We start from the raw sequence: 23607 nt of genomic DNA, 5'->3' as shown, positions 1-23607 counted from the left end.
ATTACATGCCCAGTTATCTTTCTACTTTTTATTTGGACTCACACACAGATATCTCAAAAGGATAGACTAACTCACTTAGTTATAGCAGCATCTCCCAAACTACATTAATTTATGCACCACTTTCATGATTCTTGCTGAGTCTACATGGTTAATAGAATAATTGTACAACTATTCTATTAACCATTCCCTTTAACTCATCTTTTATTCCTTAGCATCATGTTAAGCCAGAACAGTCATAAAATTACGTGATTGATATAACACATTTACATATATATGTCTACATACTGATAAATATCATAATTTAAATATTCTTCCAAGCACCACATAAAATCATCTTTCAGGCCAGCAGCAGTCTATCTAGCACACTTAGGGAAGCACTAGGTCGAAACACTGAGTCCAGTGCAAAACCATTTAGAAAGCACTTCTCTGGCAGCCAGTAGACTATGTCTGGTGCTGAAAACATTGAAACCAAACACAGCTGATAGCCTAGTGGGTAAAACCCAAGTAAACTGTAAACCACAAGTTCATTTGCTAAGTATAGGATAGAGGCAAGCACAAGGGTGCCTATTCCAACACCTCTTGGGCACCAATGCAAACCCTCCCATCCAGCTGTTGCTCCAGCTGCTTCTGCGGGGCCACTTCTGTGCAGGCCTCTACCAGCCGTGAGCAAGTGTAACCTCCAAGTAGCTCACCCAGAGCCCCTGTGAGTATACCTCACTTCCTCCCCCAGAACTTCTTCTGGCACAACAGCAGTAACTCACCAGCTTCTTACACACTTAACTCCTGAATAAAGGGGGAGTGTAACAGTGGATGAACACCCGGCTTCCTTTGCAGGTGAGCATTTCCGAGGCTCATTCCATAAGGCTCCTCAGCAGGTCTGGAGCCCCAGGCACCGTAGCTGTGGCCATGATAAAGCATCTGGATACAGTTCTATTCACCTAGTCCCTCACTCCTGCTCGCTGGGGTCACTTCCCCAACAATCTACATGCTCCTGTGCCTTTGCCTCAGGCCATGTTTTTGGTGGAATCCAGGCTGAGGAAGGGCCCTTCCCCATGTCAGGAGGTTAAGGAAGACTTCTTGGAAGAAATAACAGCTGGATAGACCTCAAAGCATGAGTGAGTGAGGCAGGTGAAGAAGTGGATGTGCAGAGGGCATTCCTGGCAGAAGCAGCAGCATGCACAAAGGCAAGGAGGCCTGAAAGTGCGTGCCCGGGAACAGCAGAGAGCCTGGTGTGGCTGAAATACACCTCCAGCATAGCACGAGGGACTGAGAATCACAAGAGCCTGGCGAGGCAGGCAAAGGCTGGCTCCCGAAAAGTTGCTCACCACAGCCAACTACCACCTCCACTCTGCTTCTTGGTCTGAAGTGGTAGCAGTGACACACACACACACACACACACACACATTCACTGACTCCAAGATGGGTCCAAAAATCCAATAATGAGCTTAGTCAGAAGTGAGGCACATTCCACTTGGAAATGACAATTCTATAGCAAATTGTCAAGAACTAAGAATTAGGTTTGGGATAAATGAGGTAGGGTCCTACAAGAGACAATTACCCTAAAGCTTTGGGTCAGTCAGGACCAGAAAAAAGAGGAAATTGGGGGCTGGCAGGAGAAAAGTAGGGAGCACCCTATTGTGAGCTGAAAGAGCTGCAGGAAGAAAGTCCCCCACCTGACACCCCCAATTTCTAGCAAAATCCCCAAAACACACAGCTGTAAGCTTTTCTCTCCTTGTCCCTGAGACAAGGCCCAGCTTAGGGTTCCCTTGCTGAGTTTCACCAAGAGAAGCGGTGAGTTCCTACTGGCATAGAATATAGAGTCGCCTGCCCACATGGGTGGTCTGTGATTCGAAAGGACTGGCATAAGGCAATATAAGAGTCTCCAGCATTGTTTATAAGCAAATAACTAAGAGCATTTTATTTTTACTGAGTGCTCAGCATGTACCAACCTTGTACTACATACTTTCAAGTAGTATCTCTTTCAAGAGCTTCCCCCAAATCACATGATAAATACTGTTGGCCTCATTTCCAGGAACCAGCCTAAGGTGACCATATTACACAGCACAGTGAAGTTTTTGAAAGAGCTCAGAATTTGGGCTCAGGTCATTCTCAATTTGACTCTGGTCTCCACCATTTCCTATTGAGACAAGGGGCTCACACTCAGGACTATTCGCTTTCAAGAGATGGAAACCAACTCAAAATAGTACAAGCTATTAAGGGTGACTGGCTCCCACAACTGGAAGGCGCAGGGGTGGGTCTTAGATATAAAACCACTGGGCCTGGGGACCAAACAACGTCAGAGTGCCTACCTTGGTCCTATTCTCTCTCTCTCTCTTTCTCTCTCTCGCTCTCTCCTTTCCTCTCTCTAAAAATCAATCAATTGATAAATACACACATATATATATATGTATTAAAAAAAGAACAATACCTATTGTTCAAGGTTATTGGGAGATAGTAAAACAATATTAAACACTTGGTACATAGAGGTATTCATCTATGGTAGTAATTTTTGTTATTACTGGTACTATTATTGTTTTCTGGTTGTTTTTGACACAGGGATCGGAATTTGAAGCCCATCCCAGATTCCCAGATGTCTAAAGCACTCCTGTCCCCAGGGTGGAGTCCCCTTGGCTCTGCAGCCAGACGCCTTGCACAACCCAGGCCCTGTGTGCCAAGGTTAAGCTGGTTCACCATCTGACGGCTGCAGAGCAGTGAGTGCCTCCCCGGCCCAGCAATGTCAATACTGCCTTCCTGACTCCGCCTATTGTATCTGGAGGAAAGTGGCCGAGCATTGTCTTCCAGCGCTCCCCCCAGGAAGCATGATATCACCCTCTAACAAAAGCGGGAAAGCTGACAGATCTACTGAGATGGGTGTGACCACCACACACACCTCACTGGGCAAGCCCTGGGCAAGGGTCTGTGACAAGCAGAGAGCAAACAGCAGCCACACACCATACCCCTCGACAGGCTGCCTGACGGGCTCCTTTGGCTCTTTTTTAAGTTTTCTCCCTCTGTGTTACACCCGTACCATGTTAGGCACGAAATCACCAGGTAGTGGGAATGCACTCCCTCTGGTCAACAAGTGTTGAAAAGAGTCGGGGCTCTGTCCATCTGGTAGGCCCACCCCACACTTGTCCCTGCAGCCTTTGGGAAGGAACACAGGGAGAAGGTAGTCAGATTCCTGAAGAGACAAAAGGCAGTAGAGGACATACACAAAAGCAGGCACTGTTCAGTCTAAAAACATTCTGTACATGTGAAGTGAGTTAGGAAGCTCTGGCTGGGTGGCTCAGTTGGCTGGAGTGTCATCCCATGCACCTGAAATAAAAAAAGGTTGAGGGTTTGATTCCCAGTCAGGGGACAGATGGGGGGCAACTGATCAATGTTTCTCCCTCACATCAATGTTTCTCTCTCTGTCTCCTTTCATCTCTCTCAAATCAATAAAAACATATCCTCAGATGAAGATCTTTAAAAAAAAAAAAAATAGTCTGGCCAGACTGGTGGGAATTGGGTTATCAGTTTTAAATTCCAGAAATAAGGGAGGCAACTTTAGACATTCCCTTTCCTGAAGGCTGGGAGTGATGCCAGCTGATCCTCTGACACCCCTTCCTGCTTGGGTTCCGAGGACTGTCATGCACCTGGCTCTTTGTAAGGCGACACACCTGCAGCCCGGTTCCCCCACACCAGGCCCCGAGGCTGTCACTCTGCTGCTCTCATCTTACTGTCCGCTTCTTAAAACTCTCCTTCCTTAGCTATCACGACCCCAGGCCTCTAAAATCCCAGGAGAGGAATCTGACTGGATTCGCTTCCCCTACCACCGCCCTGACTCCTTCTTCACTGAACCCTCAGCTCTCTCCTCCTCTCCCTTCCCTTAAAGCTTCAGATACATTAGTGCCCGTGGCTTCGCTTACCATAAACCAAAAATTTCTATGCCTCAATCCCTTGCCCAGTCCCCTTCTTCTGAGCATCAGACCAGAAAGACAAATTTTCCTAAATATTTCCCTTTAGCAGGAACCTCAAAGTCAACATGTGCAAAATAACCCCTTGCTCCACCTCAGCACACCCCCAACCGGTTCCTTCTGCCGCGTTTCACCACCGTTACCCAAACCAGAATCCTGGAGCAGTGTGGCTCTCCCCGCTCCTCTCAACCTCCAGAGGCAGTCAGCCACCAACCCCTAGAGCTTTACCTCCTAAACACTTTTTTTTTAATTGATTTCAGAGAGAGGAATGGAGGGGAGAAAGAGAGAAACATCAATGATGAGAGAGAGTCGCCCCCGGCTGGGGATGGAGCCTGCAACCCGGGCATGTGCCCTGACCGGGAATCGAACCTTGACCTCCTGGTTCATGGGTGGTCGCTCAACCACTGAACAACACCGTCCGGGCACCTCCTAAACACTTTCAGTCCCCCTCTTCATCCAGGCCATCTTACGTGAAAGGTTGGGAAGTCAAATTGGCCCAGGCCTACAGTCTCCGCCATGTCCATTCATCCTCTATGCTATCATCAGGGTGAATTTTCCAAGACATAAATCAGATGACAGGACAAACACAGTGCTAAATTTCAGCACGTACAGCATGAAGTATAAGCGACTTAGAATGGCCTGCAAAGCCCTTCCCAATCGGACCCCAATCTTAATTCTCCACCCCACCCCACATTCCAGCCTTACTCAACTTCCTGGAGCCTGCCCTCTCGTACCCTGCTCCCTCCAAAGGAAAGGTCTTTCTTCCTTTTTTATCTTCTTAGTTTTAAACTCATTTGTCTATAAGTAACTCATAACTACAACTGGCCATAATTTTTGTCAGTATCCCCTATTCCTAGGAGTTCTTGCAAAGTGAGAAAAATTAATGGTATTCATATTAAATTTAGCAATTAATGAAGCTGACATTGTGTTTTTAGACATTTATGTCTAGATTTTAAAGTTTCATTTTTTTAATTGGAGCCAATAAAAATTTTTGTAGCTTTAGAAAAGCTAGATTTTGTACATATCCCTATTATATCATTTATTATGACATCATATAATTCATCTGCCTATATTCATCTTTTCTACTAAAATGTGGGTTTAGCAAGGGGAAAGAAAGATTCATCCTTTTTGCATTCCTGGTATCCAGTACAGTACTTGGCACAAAGTCAGTCAGGGGTGTGGAACCTTTTTTCTGCCAAGGGCCATTTGGATATTTGTTACATCACTCTCGGGCCATACAAACCATCAACTTAAAAGTTAGCTATGAAAAAACCTTGTAGATTTATTGAATTTTGAGTCCCGCCTGCAGTTGCCTTGGCAGGGCCAGAACAAATGATTTCGCAGGCTGCATATGGGCCATGGGCCAGACATTCTCCACCCCTGAAGTAAGTCCTCAATATGTCTTCATTAACTGAAAGAATAGGTGAGTGAATGAATGAATGAATGAATGGGCAGGCAGTAACTCAATAAATGTCTATTGAATAGAAAATATGTATATCTTATAGGTAGTATTCAACAGTTGTACAATACCTAACATTAGGTAAATCCCTGGTTAAGCCCATTTTCATGAGTATATCTTTTATGTTTCATACCTAAGGGGAAAAAAGGATTTTCTTTTGACCTTTTTTACATCAAGTATTTAACATAAGGCAACCTTTTAAGATATGAGGGAATACTATTTGCAATGTATATGAAATTGATTATTGTTTTTGTTATTATTATTGTTATTATTTTAGTGTGGCTAAAACCCGTTCTAGAACATCCCCTTTCTTTCGGGTCTGCTGTGCCATACCAAGTGTCTCACTGTGGCATATTAAACTCCACTCAATAAAGATGACTGAACATCAAACACATGCACTATAAAGAATAAAAGAGAAATGATATCTGTTGTCAAAGCTGTTAGAGTCTGATTCGGCTAAATCTATGTGCCCAAAGCTCAAAGATACAGCCTGTGTGGTGAGGGAACTCAGAATTAGGAGAACATCATGAGGAAAAGTTGGCCTAGGCAGGTTGAGTTGAATTGTGTTTGCAGGGTGGGCACGCAGGATGCCATTTCCAAATGGATGGCACGGCATGAACCAGAACCAAGAGGAAAAATGCACGTATTGTGGAGATGGGCCTGTTTGAGGTAGAAGGGTCATGGAAAAGACACACGGATAGGGGAGGAAAAGCTTTGGATAGAAGGCCAAGGGTTCTGGCTTGTCAACTGGGCAGTGACCAGCACAACATTTGAGGGACTAGATTTTGTTGAGGTCTTTTAGGAGGAAACTGCTTCTATGAGAAGTAACTCCCTATGCCTTGGAAAAGACTAGATCAGTCTTGAAGTAGCGTCAGCTTCACAGAAACACTTCTCTTTTGATTCTGCTAACTTCATTTATTAAGTGAGCTCTTACTGGCTAAACACCTTACATGCATTATCACACCTGATGCTTATAATGACTTTGGGAAATAGATATTCTCATCCATAAAAGATGAGAAAGCTGTGACTTAGAGAAGTCAAATAACTTGCTCATGGTCACCCAATTTGGGCTTAACCCTAGGTCTGTGACTCTACTATCCATTCTCGACTCCTCCTGCATTCTTGATTAGCTCTATCTAGTCCCATAGAGCAGTGGCTTCAAAAGACTCATCATAGCACATGTTCATGTTCCTTTTTTTTTCCTCTTTTTCTTCTCAAAAGGCACGTTGAGTTAAAATGCAGTGTCAAGTGACTACATTTGAGTCCACATCCAGGACACATACCCCGTTTGGTTCAATTGGGCAAAGATCCTGGTGGCTTTTCTGAACCCTATCCACCTGCTAAGTGATCAGTGAGGAGCTACAGACAGATGGTAAAATGAAAAGAATGTGAAAGGCAGTGTAGTAACCACCCCACTCTACCCCCTCTTTTCACATTCCTAATAGATGATCAGCCAGCCTACGCCTGAACACTCTCCAGCATGTAGCTCACTCCTCAGGGATGTTAATAGAATTTTTAGAAAGTTTTCATCAGTAAAGTGAAACTCAGTCTTGGTGCAACTCTCTCCATCCCCGGATCCTAGACCTGGCAAAACACAATGTTGATCTACAATGTTGTCAATATGGAAACCCTTAAGATCACTGCTGCTCATCTCTTCTTCCTGGCTAAATATTCCCATATGACATGGTTTTTAAAGCACTTACCTTCTTGCTTGCCTACTATGTTTGCTGTCAAAATGCTCAGTGTCTTCAGTGTTTAATAGATATGCTTCAAGCAGTAGAGTGAAGTGATGAATCCTTTTAAATTGGACCCTATATTTCTACTAACGCAAACTGTTACAGCTTATGTATTACCTTTTTAGCAAGCAGAGAAGGTGCTGGTTCCTATGAATTTTGCATATCACCAAAAGTTTGTGATACTTTGTGAAGCTAGAAGTTTTAACAAACAAGTCTCTCTCACATTGAACATACATAATTTGTTTATTAAACCCAACTGCATAACTTGACATTCATCTATTTTGAAATGGTATCTTTGTGGATTAGTTCACCCTTCTGGCCTAGAGAAATCTATCTGAATCCTGATTCTGTGCTTTAACCAATAATTCATCTACAGGGAATAAGCAGGTGATATGATCACACACACACACACCAATACACACACACATACATACACACACATGCACACACACACATCTTTTTAGGGGTAGGGCCCCAGGAGACAAATTGATAATGTCAGAAAACTTTGGAGCCCACCCATCTGAATGCCCTAGAGGACATAGCATAGTCTGAGGTGGACTTGGAAGCATCTTTTCCTTCTGGAAAGATGTCTTAGAAGAACTAGGCTCTTTCAGGAAGCTCTCCCAGGGTAGGGCTGAAAAGGAAATGCCGAGACCTCCCAACAAAGACAATGCTTAGGAGGGGGCATTTGTGAAGGAAGCACAACTCCTCCCTCAGAAAGTAATTCCCAGGTGTGTCTCTGGTCCCAGCCTCAGACCCCCACCCTGGATGACTCAGACTTGGTAACTAGCCTACAAGACCAGCCCCAAGGAGGCAGTTCCCTCGCCTTACCCAGGCATGCCTCATCTTGTTACACTTCACTTTACTGTGCTTCACAGATGTGGCGATTTTACAAATCGAAGGCAAGACCCTCCACCAGAGAAAAGATTATGACTCGCTTTCTTGCAATACATTATCACGGTGGTCTGGTGAGCCCACCATCTCTCCAAGGTATGCCTATAACTGAATTTTCTCTGCCACTCCAGACAAGATATCCACTGTCTCTGAATCCAGGTTGTTATTTAAAATGTCAGATGAGACAGAAAAGAGGTATGAAGGCTCGCTACCAGCGACTTCCCATTGGATCAGTGTTGATCACATAGGACATATTATGATCAAGCAGAGGAGTGATTTTGTTTTTCTGTGTATATACAACTCTTTACAGAAACCAGGCTTGGTTTGGTGAGGATGGGGGAGTAGGGAAAAGTTGGTATGTTTATTAGAACTTGTTTGAAAACTGAAATTGGCCATGATTCTCAATTGGGAGGGAAATGTATCAGAATCTAGGTTTGAGGGAAGTCTTCTAAAACTTACACACCTCTTCCAAACCACATGTGGGTAAGCATCTGCTACCAGAGCAACTTCATTGAGGTAAATATGACATCATTTTTTCAGTGCTATTTGTTCAGGAAAAAAAATGAATAAGAACTCACTGGACTAGAGAGATAAACCCATAAGCCCCTTGCTCCATGACTGTCGTCCACCAGTGAAGCTTGGTTTAAAGAATGGGCTTCTATGCCTGTAGATTCTTATTATAAACCCAAGCCTTGGGTATTCATGTTCATCGAGGCACAGGCTGGGAATGTAAGTTAGGATTCAACACAACATACCTACCCCAGAAGCCAGCCTTGCTAGCATCACGCTCCCTTTTCAACAAGAGCTTGAAACCCTTCTGTTTGTGCCTCTCCCTGCTGACATCTGTGCTGTTTTCAGGGAACTAAGGTCTAGACATGGAGCCACTCTTGTGGCCACATAACTCTGATTTTATGACAGCCTTTCTAAGCCTATATTGCCATACATAGTCGCTTTAGGGAAAAAAAGTAAATTAAAACAATTGTGTGTGTGTGTGTTTTAACCTAAAAAGTAGCTCAGAGCAACTGTAGACTCCTCAGCTTTGATTACTATAATCCCTGGTGTAGAATCAGTTCTAGATTTCACATCACTGATACATATGCTACACAGAGAAATAGCAAGCCAAAATGAAATTATGATAGTTATTTGGTGTAAAGGTGCATATTATTAGAAAAAACAACAACATTGTTTCTATATTAATATGAGCAGTTTCTATGTAAGTACTGATACCATCTCAGATAATCTTCCATTATCAATAATTTATATTACACGTTCTTAGTTAAAAATATTATCAAAGCCTCAATATAATTGGTTGTTAGAAGCAAACTGAAGAGCTTTAACCAAACGACTTTATATGCAATTCCGGTATATTACTGGGTTAAGTTTTTGAATATTTAAGATTTCAAACACACAGAAAAATTTTAAAAAATAACATAACAGGCTTTTATGTATATTTGGATCAAATTCCATTAGTGTAATATAACCTGCACCATTAAGTCAGTAAGTTTCCTCCAATTCATTTCCAGTATCACTTCTATTTTCATTACAATAACTAGAAGGCTTTCTAACTAAAGGGGAGAGACCAATGGTGATTACAGTTGTGATTCATTAGCACTTCAGGTTCGATACCACTTTCAGTCAGTGCCCATAGGACGAGTGCACCACAGAGCAGCCACAATTGAGAATCTAAACAAGGCATTAAATCTAAAAACACTGGGCCAACCATTCCTGAAATCCACAACAGGTTTCGATACTCTCCCCTGCCCAGTGAGCTGGGTAAGTACCTAAACTTTCATTTCATTGGGCCAATAAAGATTTGATGCCAAATATTTTAGACAAAACAAAAATTATATAGCCTTAAACTCCTTGACCCCAACTATAAGAAAAAACAAGAAACCTATTTTGACTAATTTGACTGCTTTGAATAAAATAGGATGCGGCTATGAAATCTGCAGAAAAGCATTTTTGTTCTCATTTAAAAATGACAAATGTGTTCCCTGCCATTAGTGGGTCCCATAATTCTCAGCATGAATGTCATTGTTTAAAAAATTACCGAAGACTTTCTTTGAAGGAGATAAAACCGGGTTTCTTGTTTTTTTTTTAAATTAAGGAAACAATCCCTAATGAGGAACAGTAAGATAATGCACCAAGGAAACAAGCCTCTTGAAATAAAGTGAACTTATCAATCCTCGTGGAGTCTGGGGCAGCCCAGGGGGCAATCACGCTAAAGAGAAACTCAGGAAAAATCAGCTCCTGCCCCAGGGACTGTGCATTTCAGTCCTCACACGTATTAAATGGAGTGTTACATACTAAATAGAGAAACCGTGCCCATGCCGCAGCTGCTTCTTGTTAACCAGCCCTAAGAAATAGTGAGAGAGCCCAGAATGGGTTTAAAAAAAAAACAAAAAAAACTAAATAAAATAAAGCCAAATCTTACCAGAAAGGAGCAAGCTGACTCCACAGAGAACTAAGCCGGCTAAAGAGTCCATGCTTCCCCAAATCTCTCCATCCAGTTTCCGCAGATGTGCATGAGGGCCCCAGGATCCTTTCAAGCACCCCGAGGTTTGTGACTTTCCATTCTCACGTTCTCCTGGGGTCTTGTTTACAAGGCAGAGGCAAGAAGGAACAGTCCAGAAGCAGGCTGTAACAGTCTCATTTCTGTCTCTGAGCGCAGGGAGTTTTAAGTTCCTTTTTCCTGTTTCCTTTGTAGATTAGGATGGGAAAGGCTGTATCTTAAAGGCATTTGGTATCAGCAGGGCTGGGGGCACCGCAAACCCTCTACATCTTGCAATTCATCAAAACACTTATCTATCGCTGCTGCTTCTGCTGCTTTGGCTGCTGCTGGAGGGGTGGAGGAATTTTTGTTGGAAGTGTGGGTCCTGGTCAGCATTTTCCCAAACAATAGGGGTATCCTCTCATGGGCGGGAGACAGAACAGCAAGCCCTCCACCTATGTGTGGTATGCGATGAAGGAAGAGCGGCCCGCCTCGGCCTCCTGACAGCTCTCCCGGGCCCACTCGGGATCCCGGGCAGAGGGGGCTTCTGGGCGTGCGGAGCAGTTTGTGCTTTTGTTTCCTCGTTTTAGCCCACGTGGTTTGAATTGGGAAAAGACGTTTTCGTGATGAGAGAACACAACCCGCGAGGCAGTTAATCTGGCTAATTACCGGTGAGGTCAATGTCAGTGTGGCCACGGAGACCAGAGTCCAAAATTGTTAGCCTGTTTTCTTTCACACAGATGATTTATTTGTTGGGCAAGAGCCCAAAGATATCCGTGCAACTAGCTATGGCTTTCATTGTTATTACTAATTCATCTGAAGGTGATCTAATTTCTTCAAGAACTTGGCGGAGGAGAATTTTAGTAATGAGAGGGATTTTGTGGTTGTTGGCCAGTGGCATGTCAGGAAAAAAATTACATACAAAATTTTAAAAATAACCTGTGTAAAAAACAAACATTATAAGTGATCAGATCGGGATATAAATATTATTATTCATCAGAGCAGAGAGAGTACGTAGGCCAAAAGGAAAAATAGCCATTGGAGTAACCATCGCTAAAATGAGATCAGAGATCCTTAATTTTTCCAGATAATAATTTCTCCCTAACGTGAACTGTGACTTTAGAGAGGTAATGCTGCTCTTCACCCTGTCTTCAAGCGTGAGGAAAATAACTGTCTGCTCCTTTCCCACTCACCACAGGGAAAGGCAGATGTTGCTAGTCTTGCCTAATTTCTGTGCCAGGTTTCATCACGTCAGCAATGATCTTGAGAACCAATTGATGCCTCCCATCTGCTGGGGTAGAAGGCTCAGGCTCTGTTTGAAGCAGAGCTGGGTTCAAATGCTGGCTCAGCCACACGTGTGGCCTGAGACAAGATACTTAGTCTCTTTGAGTCTCAGTTAGCAGGTATAAAATGGCAATAATATCTTATTTGTGGGGGTTTTGGGAGGGTTAAATGAGAGTTAAAAATGCATACAAATACCTGGCACTGGGCCTAATTCACAGAATTCATTTTCTTTAGTCTTTCCAGTTTGTTTCTGATTTCAGTCCCAGGAGCTGCTGCCAGAAAGCCAGTCTCTAATCCCAGAAATGGCTTTACGTTTGTCGGTGTAAACAACCGGCCTAGGAGTCGGAGACTCTGGGTTCTAGGCCCAGCTCTGCCATGATCCTCCTGCCTGTGTGAGGCCTTTGGACAAGTCATTTGCCATCTCTAGGCCTCAGTTACTCAACTGTAACATGAAGGATTTAGACTGGATATGATTAATTTCCCTTCTGATTGTAACACCTCACAAGTCTGAATGACTAAGTCGTCCCACTCTCAGCACCCCCACGTTGATTCCTAGGTCCTTCCACCTGGGCAATTCAGGGAAGAGGCTAGCTTTGTACCTGTCACTGGGAGGGTCACAAATGTGCTTTATTTTAAGAACATGGTGGCTGAGGCCAACTGAGTTGTACTGGCCCCAGGCCCTAAGGAGCAGCAACGAAAGGCCTTGGAAATGACCAGACTCCCGGGTAGCTGCCTCCCTGGGCACAGCTTCCTCTGTTTGTGCTTGATGTCCAACGAGGAAATCATCCTGGCTCCCGCTCCCCCCTGCTGGCTGGTTCTGTGGGCTGGAGATGCTTCCTCTTCTGGGCTGTCTCCCTCTGTTATCCTTCCCCCATCACCCAGGAAGATCTACCCTTACTCGAAATTGTTAGTCAAGTTCTTTCTCTCTCCCTTACCCAGGATGACTCCGTTTCATTCCTCTCTCTGTAATTCAGAAATTTTGCCCAGTTTATATCTCCAGTATTCAAAAGAGCTATGTAGTTTTATCTCATCCGTTTAATCCTTTCCACTATTATCCAGAATATTGACTCCACGTAATAAATACTGCTGGATTTCCTGAGCCTGTGATTATGCAGCTGATCAAAAGGCAGGGCAACCTTCCTCTGGGACATCTGCATCTTTAGCACGTAATTTTCAAGAGTCAAGTGTAGACAAAAGTGCCCAGACTTGCTCTGCTCCAGCTTTCTGCCCCATGGATGTAAGAACATGGAGAACCAGCCAAGGAACAATAATATGAGCTTCATGCACTGTGGGGCCAACAGGGCAGCAGAGCTGACTGGCAACAGACTGGGCAGTTGCAAAAGTGGATGGCATGCCAGAGTTTCCAAGGGAAGGGAGAGGCTACATCCACGTCTGTTAGGACTTTTCCCCAATACATCGCATGTTAAGGAAACACCACATACTTGGTTGGACATGACCACAGCCCTTCTCTAGAAAGCTGGCTGCGGCCATCACTGGGGCATCTGCATTCCCTAGACAGCCGTGTTGGGGTCCAGCTGGATGAGCTCTCTACCCGCCGCTGCTCCAGCCACCTTGGAAGGTTGCAACGGACTCCCCCTCCTTGCCTGATTAACTCCCAGTTATCGTTTCCCTCTCAGTCTAAGAAATGTCTTCCCTGACTCACATCAGCCCTGCCCTGTTGTTCTCTTGCACGCCCTGTTCTTTTATTCCGCTGTACTAATCACAAGTGGTAATCATATAACTTTATCTTTCTATGTCTCTTTCCCCTACTTGACTGCAGTCTTCAAGAGGTAGGGACCATGTCTAATTTATTCATCACTGAATTCCCAGACCTGAGCATAGTATCTGGAACATAGTCTTAAATGAATACTTAATAAACTAATAAATAAACATGCTCCCATTGTTACTCATATACTCATATCTAGAATAGTTTCTGGAGACAGGCAAACCCAAACTACATGTTATAGCTGTATGGCCTGGGCAACTTAATTCACATTGTGAACCTCAAATTCTTCATCTTTGAAATGTGAAAAAATAGTACCTAATTAGTGAGATAATATGTGTACAATATCTGGCACAAGTGAGTATTAGATGAAAGCTCTCTAGATGTTCCTGCCCAGTCATGACCACCACCTCCATTCCTGAACTGTTACATAGAGCAATTTTCAGTGAGGAAACGAGGTCTCACACGAGATAAAGAACTGGACCAGCTGTGCATTAGAACCCTGGTTTTTCTGCCTCTAATGTTTATAAGTTTAATATATGGCTCTCTTTTCATAGTTCACCTTTGGATCACATTGTGCAGAAAAGTAAATAAAGGGAAGTATAGGAAACATCAGAAACACCAACAGGGTGTACCCAGACCTTAGGAAAGTATTTGAAATGAATCTTTGACAGGTAATGGAAAAGTGTGATGACACTGAGAAATGCCAGCAGTTCTCATTGTGCTTCCAAAATAGTAATAACTACTATCGCGATCTGTGGTCCCTCCACTGCCTTGCGCCAGGGAAATCAAAGGGGCTTCCTCACGACTCAGGCTTACTCACTTCAGTCTGATGTATCTGGACACACTGAGACCAGAACAAAAAAGAGCCAAATTAAACCAACAAACAAGCACACAAAACAAACAAGGCATTGGCCTGATACTTCATCTTTTTCTCTGCCTTCTGCACTTTATATATGAAAACAATCTATAAAAAAACATTTTTGAGACAGATTGATAAAATTATCAATGGATAAGAAAATAATGTTTGCGAAGAGATGTGGAAAATAACTTGCACAACGTTGTTATGATTGGTTTCATATGTCTGGAGGTCAGTATCACAAATAATGTAAATCTTAGATGTATATCCTCTGGCCCAGAAAATCCACTTTGATGTTATACCCCAATGCAAAATCAAAGATGTGCCCCCCAATTTATGGAAGCATTGTTGATAATAGTCAAAACCTGGAAATAATGTAAATAGCCAACAAAATGAATTATTTCTATAAATCATGGCACACAATGAAATACCAGACAAATGGCAAAATGTTATGGTGGAAGCATATGGACATGGAAAGATGTAAAAAGGTGTTTATGGTATATTGTTGACTGAAAAAAATGCAGTTTGAATAGTGTGAAATTTATACACACACACACAACAAATATACACCAAAATGTTAAAAGTTATTATTTCTGGATTGTTGGAAAACTAATTTTATATTCTTCTTTATAATTTTCTAAAATTTCAACATTTGAAAACATGATGAGCATGTATGTACAAATTAAGAAGATTGGGGGGAAATTCTTGAGGCAACAGGATGTACCTTAAAACCCCATTGGCAATAAGTAACAGAATCCAAGAGACCTCAGCCTCCAGGAGGTGAGGCAGGCAGCTTGGGGTGTCGACTTCCCACCACGCCCGTGGCCCTGGCATCCTGCCTTTTGCAGGGCCGTGGGCACTGAACCACCAGAGCCACCACATCTGGCTTCTCAAGGGCTTTCAGGAGCTTTTTTGTGAACTGCTGTGCTTAACCGAGGCCAGCAGAAAAGGCAGGGTCATCAGCGAGTAAGTGTTGGCCTTCCGCCAGGACATCACAGCTGAAATGGCAACACCCACTCTGGTTGGAGTGGGGCAGATGGCCATGGAAAACGCCTGACCCCCTCGGAACCCCATTGACTCGAAACCTTTGTTTTTAGCGCCTGAATGGCAAGCACTGTGCTAGTAGCTGTGGGAAGAGATGCAGCTGCAGAAGATGTGGTCTCTGCTTTCAAAGGTCGCAATAACACAAGCCTCGGGTGTCAACAGTGCGTCAGAGCAGGAGAGGGTAAGGATGAGCTCCGGCGCCGCGTGGGCAGACACCAAAGGGCGGCACTGGAGTCCAAGTTCTAGCACTTTGCTGTGGTGTCCTTTAGGCCCCGAGGCACCGCTTCTCATGCCTTTTTTCTTTCTCCTCGGCACCTGCGGCGTCTTTCCAGACAGACTGACCGTAGGCCCCGTGAGGCAGGGACTGTGCTTTATCTCAGGTGGTCATCTGCTGGTCTAACGGCTTAACAGGAAGAGTAACTAGCTTGCCCCCAAATCACTAGGAGACCAATTTGCAGGCAGAATAGACTGGGCATATTTTCACTCCATCCCCCAAAGAGACCTTCAAAAAAGGTAAAAATAACAAAAAAGAAAAAGAAATTCCTGTTCATCTTTCAAAATACAATTCGAATGTCACTTATCCCTGAAAACTTCTCTCAGTGGGTAGCTCTCCACGCCAGCAAACCAGCCCATAACTCAGCAGCTTAAGACAAGAAACAATCAGGTAGCTCGAGATGGTGGGGGGGCCGCGCAGGCTCACCTGGGCGGTTCTGATCTCACCTGGGCGGTTCCGATCTCACCTGGGCGGTTCCGATCTCACCTGGGTGGTTCCCATCTCACGTGGCCTCCCTCGTGTCTGCTGTCACATGTCAGTCCTTACGGAGTCCAGCCTCAGGAGCTGGCTCTGTGCGGAAACAGCCGAGGGAGCCACAGACCTCTTCTCCTCTGGCGAGCTGGCCTGGCTCGTCAGCATGGCAGCCTCAGGTTTCCAGGAGAGTGACTGGAAATAGGCAAGTTCTCTTGAGGCTGTTAAGTTAAACAAGGAGGCCCTTAGCCTCCAGCAGCCCTAATGCCCTGGCAGCCTAGTAACCAAACCAGATCTAAGCCTGCAAGTGACTCAAGGTTAGGAAATCAAAACACTAAGACCCACCGATCACAAACAGCCAGGTAGGCTTTCAAGCTACAGCCAATCGATTGCCTTACTTGGCTTTCACCTGTTCTCTATAAAGGTCTTTCCCCAGGTCCTGCGGGTGGAGTAATCCCAATCGTTTTCAGGTTGGTGCTGATTGCAACTGATTTTTGCTCAAAGAAACTCAGCATTTTTAATATGTCTTAGTGTAAGTTTTAACAAGGCCTGAGCTTAGAATTGGCACATCACCACTTCTGCCACATTCCAGTCGCCAAGGCAAGGCACATGGCTCAGACCAGACCTATAAGGTAGAAATGTACACTTCACTTTAAAAAAAATTATTTTAATATATTTATATGATGGTTGTAGAAAAGTATAAAATTAAGGTCATTTTCATTGGAAAAGACTAAGTCAAAAATAAAAATGCTACAACCTTTAAGCCTTCATATTTTTCATTGATTAAAGAAGCTATTAATAATGTCAATTTTATAGTAGCAATAACCTACTGAGTGAAAGGGTTCTAGGATGGAAATGACAGAAAATTAAATGAGTTTCCTTGGTATTTGATTTAAACTGACACAACATTGTTGACAAGGAAAGCTTTATAATTTTAGACTTCACCTTTTGATGCAAAGAGTTACAAAGTCATAATGCAAACAGCAAGAATTTTAAAAAAATAAAGGTTTTTGGTCATTTTATAAAAAGATTTATTGAGATATAATTTATATTCAGTAAAATTATAAAGCACCTATCATAAAGTTTACCATCTTAACCATTTTTAAGTGTACATTTCAGTAGTGTTAATTATATCACATTGTTGTGCAGAAGATCTCCAGAATTTTTTCATCTCCCAAACCTGAAATTCTATACTGATTGAGCAACAGCTTGTTACCCTTCCTCTCAGCTTCTGGCAACCGTAATTCTACTTTATGTTTCTATGAGTTTGACTATTTTAGATACTTCAGATAAGTGAAATCATACAGCATACAGTATTTGTCTTTTTGTGACTGGCTGATTTTACTTAGCATAATGTCCTTAAGGTTCATCCATGTTGTAGCCTGTAACAGAATGCCATCCTTTTTGAAGGCCACATAATATTCTGTTGTGTGCATACACCACATTTCTTTGTACATTCATCAGCTGATGGGCTTTTGGGTTGCTTCCTCCTCTTGGCTACTGAAAATAAAACTGCAGTAAGCATGGGCATGCAAATATCTCTTTGAGATCGCGCTTTCAATTACACACACACACACACACACACACACACATACACACATAGATCCAGAACTGAGATTGCTGGGGGATAATTCTATTTTTAGTTATCTGAGGAAACTCCATACTGTTTACATAGCAGCTGCACCATTTTATATTCCCATCAATAGTGCACAAGGTTTAAATTTCCCCACATCCACACCAAACTTCTTTTTTTCTTTTTTTTTTAATAGTGGCCACCCTAATGGGGGCGAAGTGAAAATGCATCCCTTTTAAGTGTACAGTCCTATGAGTTTTGACAAATGCAAACCTTTGTATGAACATCACTCCAATCATCACAATTTCCATCGCCCCCAGAGTCCCCTTGGGCCCCACTGCAGTAAATCTCCTCCCCTAACCAACAGCTCCAGGCAATCGCTGATATGTTTCTATTCCTATTGTTTTGACTTTTTAAAAATGTCATATAAAGTAGTTATATATTGTATAGTGTTTTGAATCTGGGTTCTTTCATTTAACATAATTCACTTTAAAAATTCTTGTTTTTGCATATATGAGTCAGTTTCTCTTTGTGTCTCGTGCTTAAACAGGCAGCCAAAACAACCAGGTATTAGAGGAAGACGTTAATGTAAAGACAGAGGTCTACAAGAACAGCCAGAAAAAAAGCAACCTGGAGGAAATAGAGACCACTAAGGAAGAAGGAACTGTCACAACAGAAATGACTAATTTTAATATCAGGAATATGTGAGAAGATACTGCAAGCATGAAATAAGAACAGGATGGTACTTTTAAGATATTTCAGATACATCCAAACAATGGAACAGTAACAGAGGATGAGCTATCAAGCTCTGCATAGATACTGATGAATCTCAAATGCACATTAATAAGTGAAAAACACCAGTCTTAAAAGGCTACATACCGTATGATTCCAATTATATGACATTCTGGAAAAGACAAAACTACACAGACAGTGGAAAGATCGGTGGTGTCCAGAGGTCTGAAGGGAGTGTTGAGTAGATGGAGCACAGGGGATTCTTAGGGCAGTAAAACTATTCAGTGTGACACTGTAATGGTACATCTATGACATTATGCATTTATTTGTCAAACCCATGGAACTTTACGGTATAAAGAGTAAACCTTAATGCATGCAAATTTTTCAAAAATTATTTAGCTCTTCTGCCGTGGCTCAGTGATTAAGTATTGACCTAGGATCCAGGAGATGGCAGTTCGATTCCCGGTCAGGGCACATGCCCTGGTTGCGGGCTCGATCCCCAGCAGGGGGTGTGCAGGAGGCAGCTGATCAATGATTCTCTCATCACTGATGTTTCTATCTCTCTCCCTCTCCCTTCCTCTCTGTGAAATCAATAAAGACATATTTTTAAAAAAATTCTTTAGAAGGCCAGGGTGATATCAGGATATAATACAAAATGTGACAGAAGAATCATATATTTGTAATACAAATGTATCAGACAAGCTCTCTGATGGGGGAAAAGAAGGAACCTACGTATTGTTTTTAATCCCAGTATTCCAAGCATTTGGATCATGAGAGTCTGTTAATGTTACTAAAGTTAGAAAACTTTTTCAACTGATACCTCCCATTAGAACCTACAATACTCTAATATAGATGGCAGGGCTAGTTACAATATGTTTCCTGCGACAAAGGAAGAAATTCGCTTTCTTGATAGGACATCTTAATTTTTTGAGAACAAGTTAAACATTCCTATTATTTATTTATTTATTTATTTATTTATTTATTTATTTATTAAATGTATCTTTATTGGTTTCAGAGAGAGGAAGGGAGAGAGAGAGAGAAACCTCAATGATGAGAGAGTCATTGATCGGCTGCCCCCTGCATGCTCCCTACTGGGGATCGAGCCTGAAACCCGGGCATGTGCCCTGACATCAAACCCTAATTTGGATCGTAGGTCGATGCTCAACTGCTGAGCCACGCCTGGCCAGGCAACAGTCCTTTTATTTTAATTTTTTAAAAAATGCCTGTTTACAAAACAGAAAGAAAACAGACATTTATGTTAAAACATAGCCGGACACATATGTTATCTTAGTCTCCCACAACTTTGACAGAGGAATTTCCATTCCCATTTTACCAAGAAACTTCCCATCAATAAAGGCCTAGATCACAGAGTATGTGGTAGATTTTCAATGAATATTTACAGTAAACAAATAAAAGAACAAATAATTTAAGCATGAGTCATGCATGTAAAACAAGCCGTGTATTTATTATACAGTACATTGCTGAGGGTAGAAATACATAACAAATTTAAGTAATGTTTACTAACAAAGTTCAATGGTCACTGAAATTTTCAGGAAAGGCTTCAGAGAGAGGATGAGAGTTGAGGGGGGCTTTTAAGTGTGGATAGAATATAGATAAATGGACAGAGGCAGGAGGACATTTCAGGGGGAGCAGCTAGAGGCAGTCACTCAGGCCAGCAAAAGCCTGGCTGTGTAGTCAAGTGGATTGAAGCACTTTCCTAGGAGCCTTTCAACTCTGATTTTTTTAAACCGCAATATATACAGGCTCTGCAATCTATGTCTATTAATTTTATGGCTCTCTTAAAGCTAATATCTTCAATAAAATAACAAACACCGAAAGATCATCAGCTATATCGTTAAGTTAAAGAATGTAAGAACAAGGAGATTTTGATGCAGGTAAGTTGTTAAAATTTTCCAGGACAACTGGTCGAGTTGAGTTATGAACAGAGACGTCTCTGGTGTTTGAGTTTTATAGTCTTTCTACATATGCGATTTGGTTCCTCCAATGAGGAAGTAACATCTGGATTGTTTACATTACATAGTATTTACTGAACAGTTAATTCAGTGGGGTATCCCCATTCTGATATCTCTTAGAAATACAGAAGGGATAACAGAACACAAAATATAAATAGGTCACAACTAACAGGCTCCATCGTACAGAAAGAGTTAAAAGCAGAGGAATGGGTTAGGGGGGAAATGGCTCTGTTTGGTTTGTGTTGAATTTGAGTTGCTGCTAGATATGCTGTGGATGGCCAGGGTTCCCTTTGCAAAAAATTCTCAAAATTATGGGAAGGACCACTTGGAATTTTGGCAGCTCTTGGACAACTGTTTGTATGTATGTTTGCTCATTCTGATCCCAAAGATTCTATTTCTCTCCAGTTATGCGACCAAGTTGTGAATCGTCCCTTTGACAGCTGGGTATTAGGTATGTGCGTTTCCTTGCCTCCAGAGTTTAAAGTACCCTCTAATCATTACCCCTTTGAAGATTTAGACTTAAAAGAAGAGATATGGTACTTCTTAGTTACTCCCACACTGGGAGATGTGCCTGGTCTGTACCTTCACCCCCTTCTCCTCAGTTCAGTGCAAACCTGATAAAGACCAGGCTCAGCAATTTGGACAAACCTAGCGCTCATGAAGAAAGGCAATCTCAATGTTACTGCAAAAGACTATTATATCCTACCCCTGACTTCTCCCGGCAATTCAGGAAGATCCCTCTCACTTTCCACGAACACATTACCCACTTAACGTGAGTTAGTTATATATTTTATAAAAAATTAACTTGAGCCTGTTTAGCTTTAAAAAGATGACAAATTTTTCAGTAAAGTATATATAAAATTTTCCAGAATGCTCTTATCTTAAGCAGAGTAATTGTGATCCAAGAAGAAAATAAAATTGATAAGAAATCAAGGTACTATTCTCATTACCTAAGTTTCTCAATGTGTTGAGAAAGCAAGCTAATAAGAATACCCAGACAAATTTATGTTCAAAAAATATATTTTCATGGTCAATTAAACATATTTATAGGAGAGTTTGAATTAGTCTTGAAATAATTTCAAACCCATCACGGTTTGGTATATGGGACGACACTCCAACCAACTAAGCCACGGGCCAGGGCATGGCAGGTCCTTTATAATTACCTCACTTGGTCATGAGTTAATCAGGCTCTTTTTCTGTTGACCTGTAGAAAAGAGGCAATATAGCTTTAAGTGTTTACATTCTGAACGGTTTCCTTTTAGCCAATTTTTATCTTTCTAGTATATATTTAAGTAAATGAACGGTTAAGTAAGTCCATCTTTCTTAGTACATATTTACTGTGTATAGAATTCTTATTTCCTTAGGGAAATTACTAGTGGAGAAATTTTAAAAATGTAAACTAGCCTCTATTAGTTTTCTTCCTATTAACATAAATGATCTGATAAATTTGTTTTCTGTGAAGTTTTTTTTTTTTATTCCTATATGTAAATTACGATATTTTGCTCCCTAGAAAGACTTGCTGTGAACTTGGAGACTTGAGCAATTAATTCTGCGACTTGCACTTGCTGAAGGACTTGAGAGCATCGTCTGCACCGCCAAGCAGCGCCTGCCCCCCCCCCCCTTGCCTCCCGCTCCTTCCCGCAGACCGTCGGTGGGAAACGCTTCGCACACCACCGAGCAGCCCAGACAGCGAAGCCAAAGACACTGCAAGAAGCAGCGCGTGAGGGCCGCAGGCCGCGCACCAGGCCGCGCAGACCCCCTGCTGCAGGACGGCACCGCGGAAGGTCACCTACTGATGGGCGTCAGCTGCGGCCCCGGCCTCCTGCGCCCCGCCCCGCCGGTGCCCAGCTCCACGTGCCCACCGCGGTCACGTCAAAGGGCGCATCCCGGTGCAATGTCTCCGCCTGAAACTTCCCTACCAGAGGCTGCGTGCTCTTTTTTTTAAGATGTCACATTTATTGCTACATAGCTGGAATGTGCAAGTGTCGTTTCTATACAACTGACACAAAATGTTACATGTCTCGCTGCTGGTGGGGAGATTTTGGCGGCCGCTCGCCTCCCCCCCTCCGTCCCCCGCAGTGCGCCCGGCGGCGCGGTCCCAGCGGGTGGGTGCGCGTCCAGGTGGCGCGGGTCTGTGGGGCCTGGCTGTCGCGCTGTCCGGCTGTCCGGCTGTCGCGCCCCGGCGGCTCCTGCCAGGCCCTGACCGCGCGCGGGCTCCTCTCGCCCGGCCCGGCGGCTGCGCACCGACTCCCCGCCTCCGCGTCGCGGCTCCAAGAGGCTCCGCGTCGCCCCGCAGGCTCGCACCGAGGTCGGGGGACGGCCTTCCGCAGACTGACACGGGCGTGCCCGCGGCTCCCGCCTCGGAGAACAGGCGGAGGGACCGAGAGGGACTGGCAGAGCGCGGGGGACTGCGACAGGCTGCTGGGCACGTAGCCTCCGGGCCCAGGAGCGCCCCGGCCCATCGGGTGCGGGTGCGCCTCCCTGGGCCAACAGGCCTGCGGTTGATGGAGATGGAAACTCGCAAAATGAGACGTTGTCATTGGAAATGAAAAGGGATCCGTGCGAGGCCAACGCCTTGCTGCACAACGGCGCCGAAGTGCTTCCGTACGTAAAAGAATCAGTGAGAAGAAATCCCGCCTGCACAGCGGCTCGGAGCAAGGCTGGGGAGCTGCCCCGTGCTCCTGCGGAGGAGCGTTTGCTGGGGTGTCCTAGGGAGGCCAGAGGCCCTGGGGCGGGGCTGGCTGGGAGGAGGTCCCCGGGCCCCAGACGCCAGACAGCCGCAGAGGACGGGGCCAGAGGAGAGCCTTGGGGGTCAGGACTGCCAGGCCGACAGGAGCAATCAAAAACAGGAATTTCCGAGGCTGACCCAGTGCCTTTCTTCAGGGCAGGGGCTGATGGCAACCGGCTGGCCGGTGCTGGGTCCTCTCGGCTGCCCGCGCCTCCCTGGGTATTAAAATGATGAGACTGTTTCCCCTGGCGAACAGCAGGGTGCAGGAGAATGCTCCCAAGGTAAAAAGTACCCCAAGTGATCTGCAGGTAAAACACGGGGGTTTCTGGCTGTGCGCGCTCTTGGATTAGCAAAGCCATTATGCCACAGTTCAGGTACAAGGCTAACAATAAAAGTAGAGCTGAACTTTC

The 23607-nt window shown here is 43.8% G+C and overlaps 1 protein-coding gene across 3 annotated transcripts in view; it reads right to left on the bottom strand.

The window, feature by feature from the left end:
* Positions 1-11119, bottom strand: part of TEK (TEK receptor tyrosine kinase) — a 97398-nt gene extending 86279 nt beyond the window's left edge. The window contains exon 1 of one of the 3 annotated variants that reach the window (XM_081152017.1): positions 10480-11119. In XM_081152017.1, the coding sequence (XP_081008143.1) occupies positions 10480-10531 (52 nt within the window). In that variant the 5' untranslated portion in view covers positions 10532-11119. The remainder of the gene's footprint in view (positions 1-10479) is intronic. The other 2 variants (XM_081152019.1, XM_081152018.1) reach the window with 2 other exon arrangements.
* Positions 11120-23607: the final 12488 nt, after the last annotated feature.

Source organism: Miniopterus schreibersii (genome assembly GCF_964146895.1).
Source record: "Miniopterus schreibersii genome assembly, chromosome: 11".
Classification (NCBI taxonomy): domain Eukaryota; kingdom Metazoa; phylum Chordata; class Mammalia; order Chiroptera; family Miniopteridae; genus Miniopterus; species Miniopterus schreibersii.
Note: the sequence above shows the minus strand (reverse complement) of the source record. Positions and strands in the feature narration are given on the sequence as shown.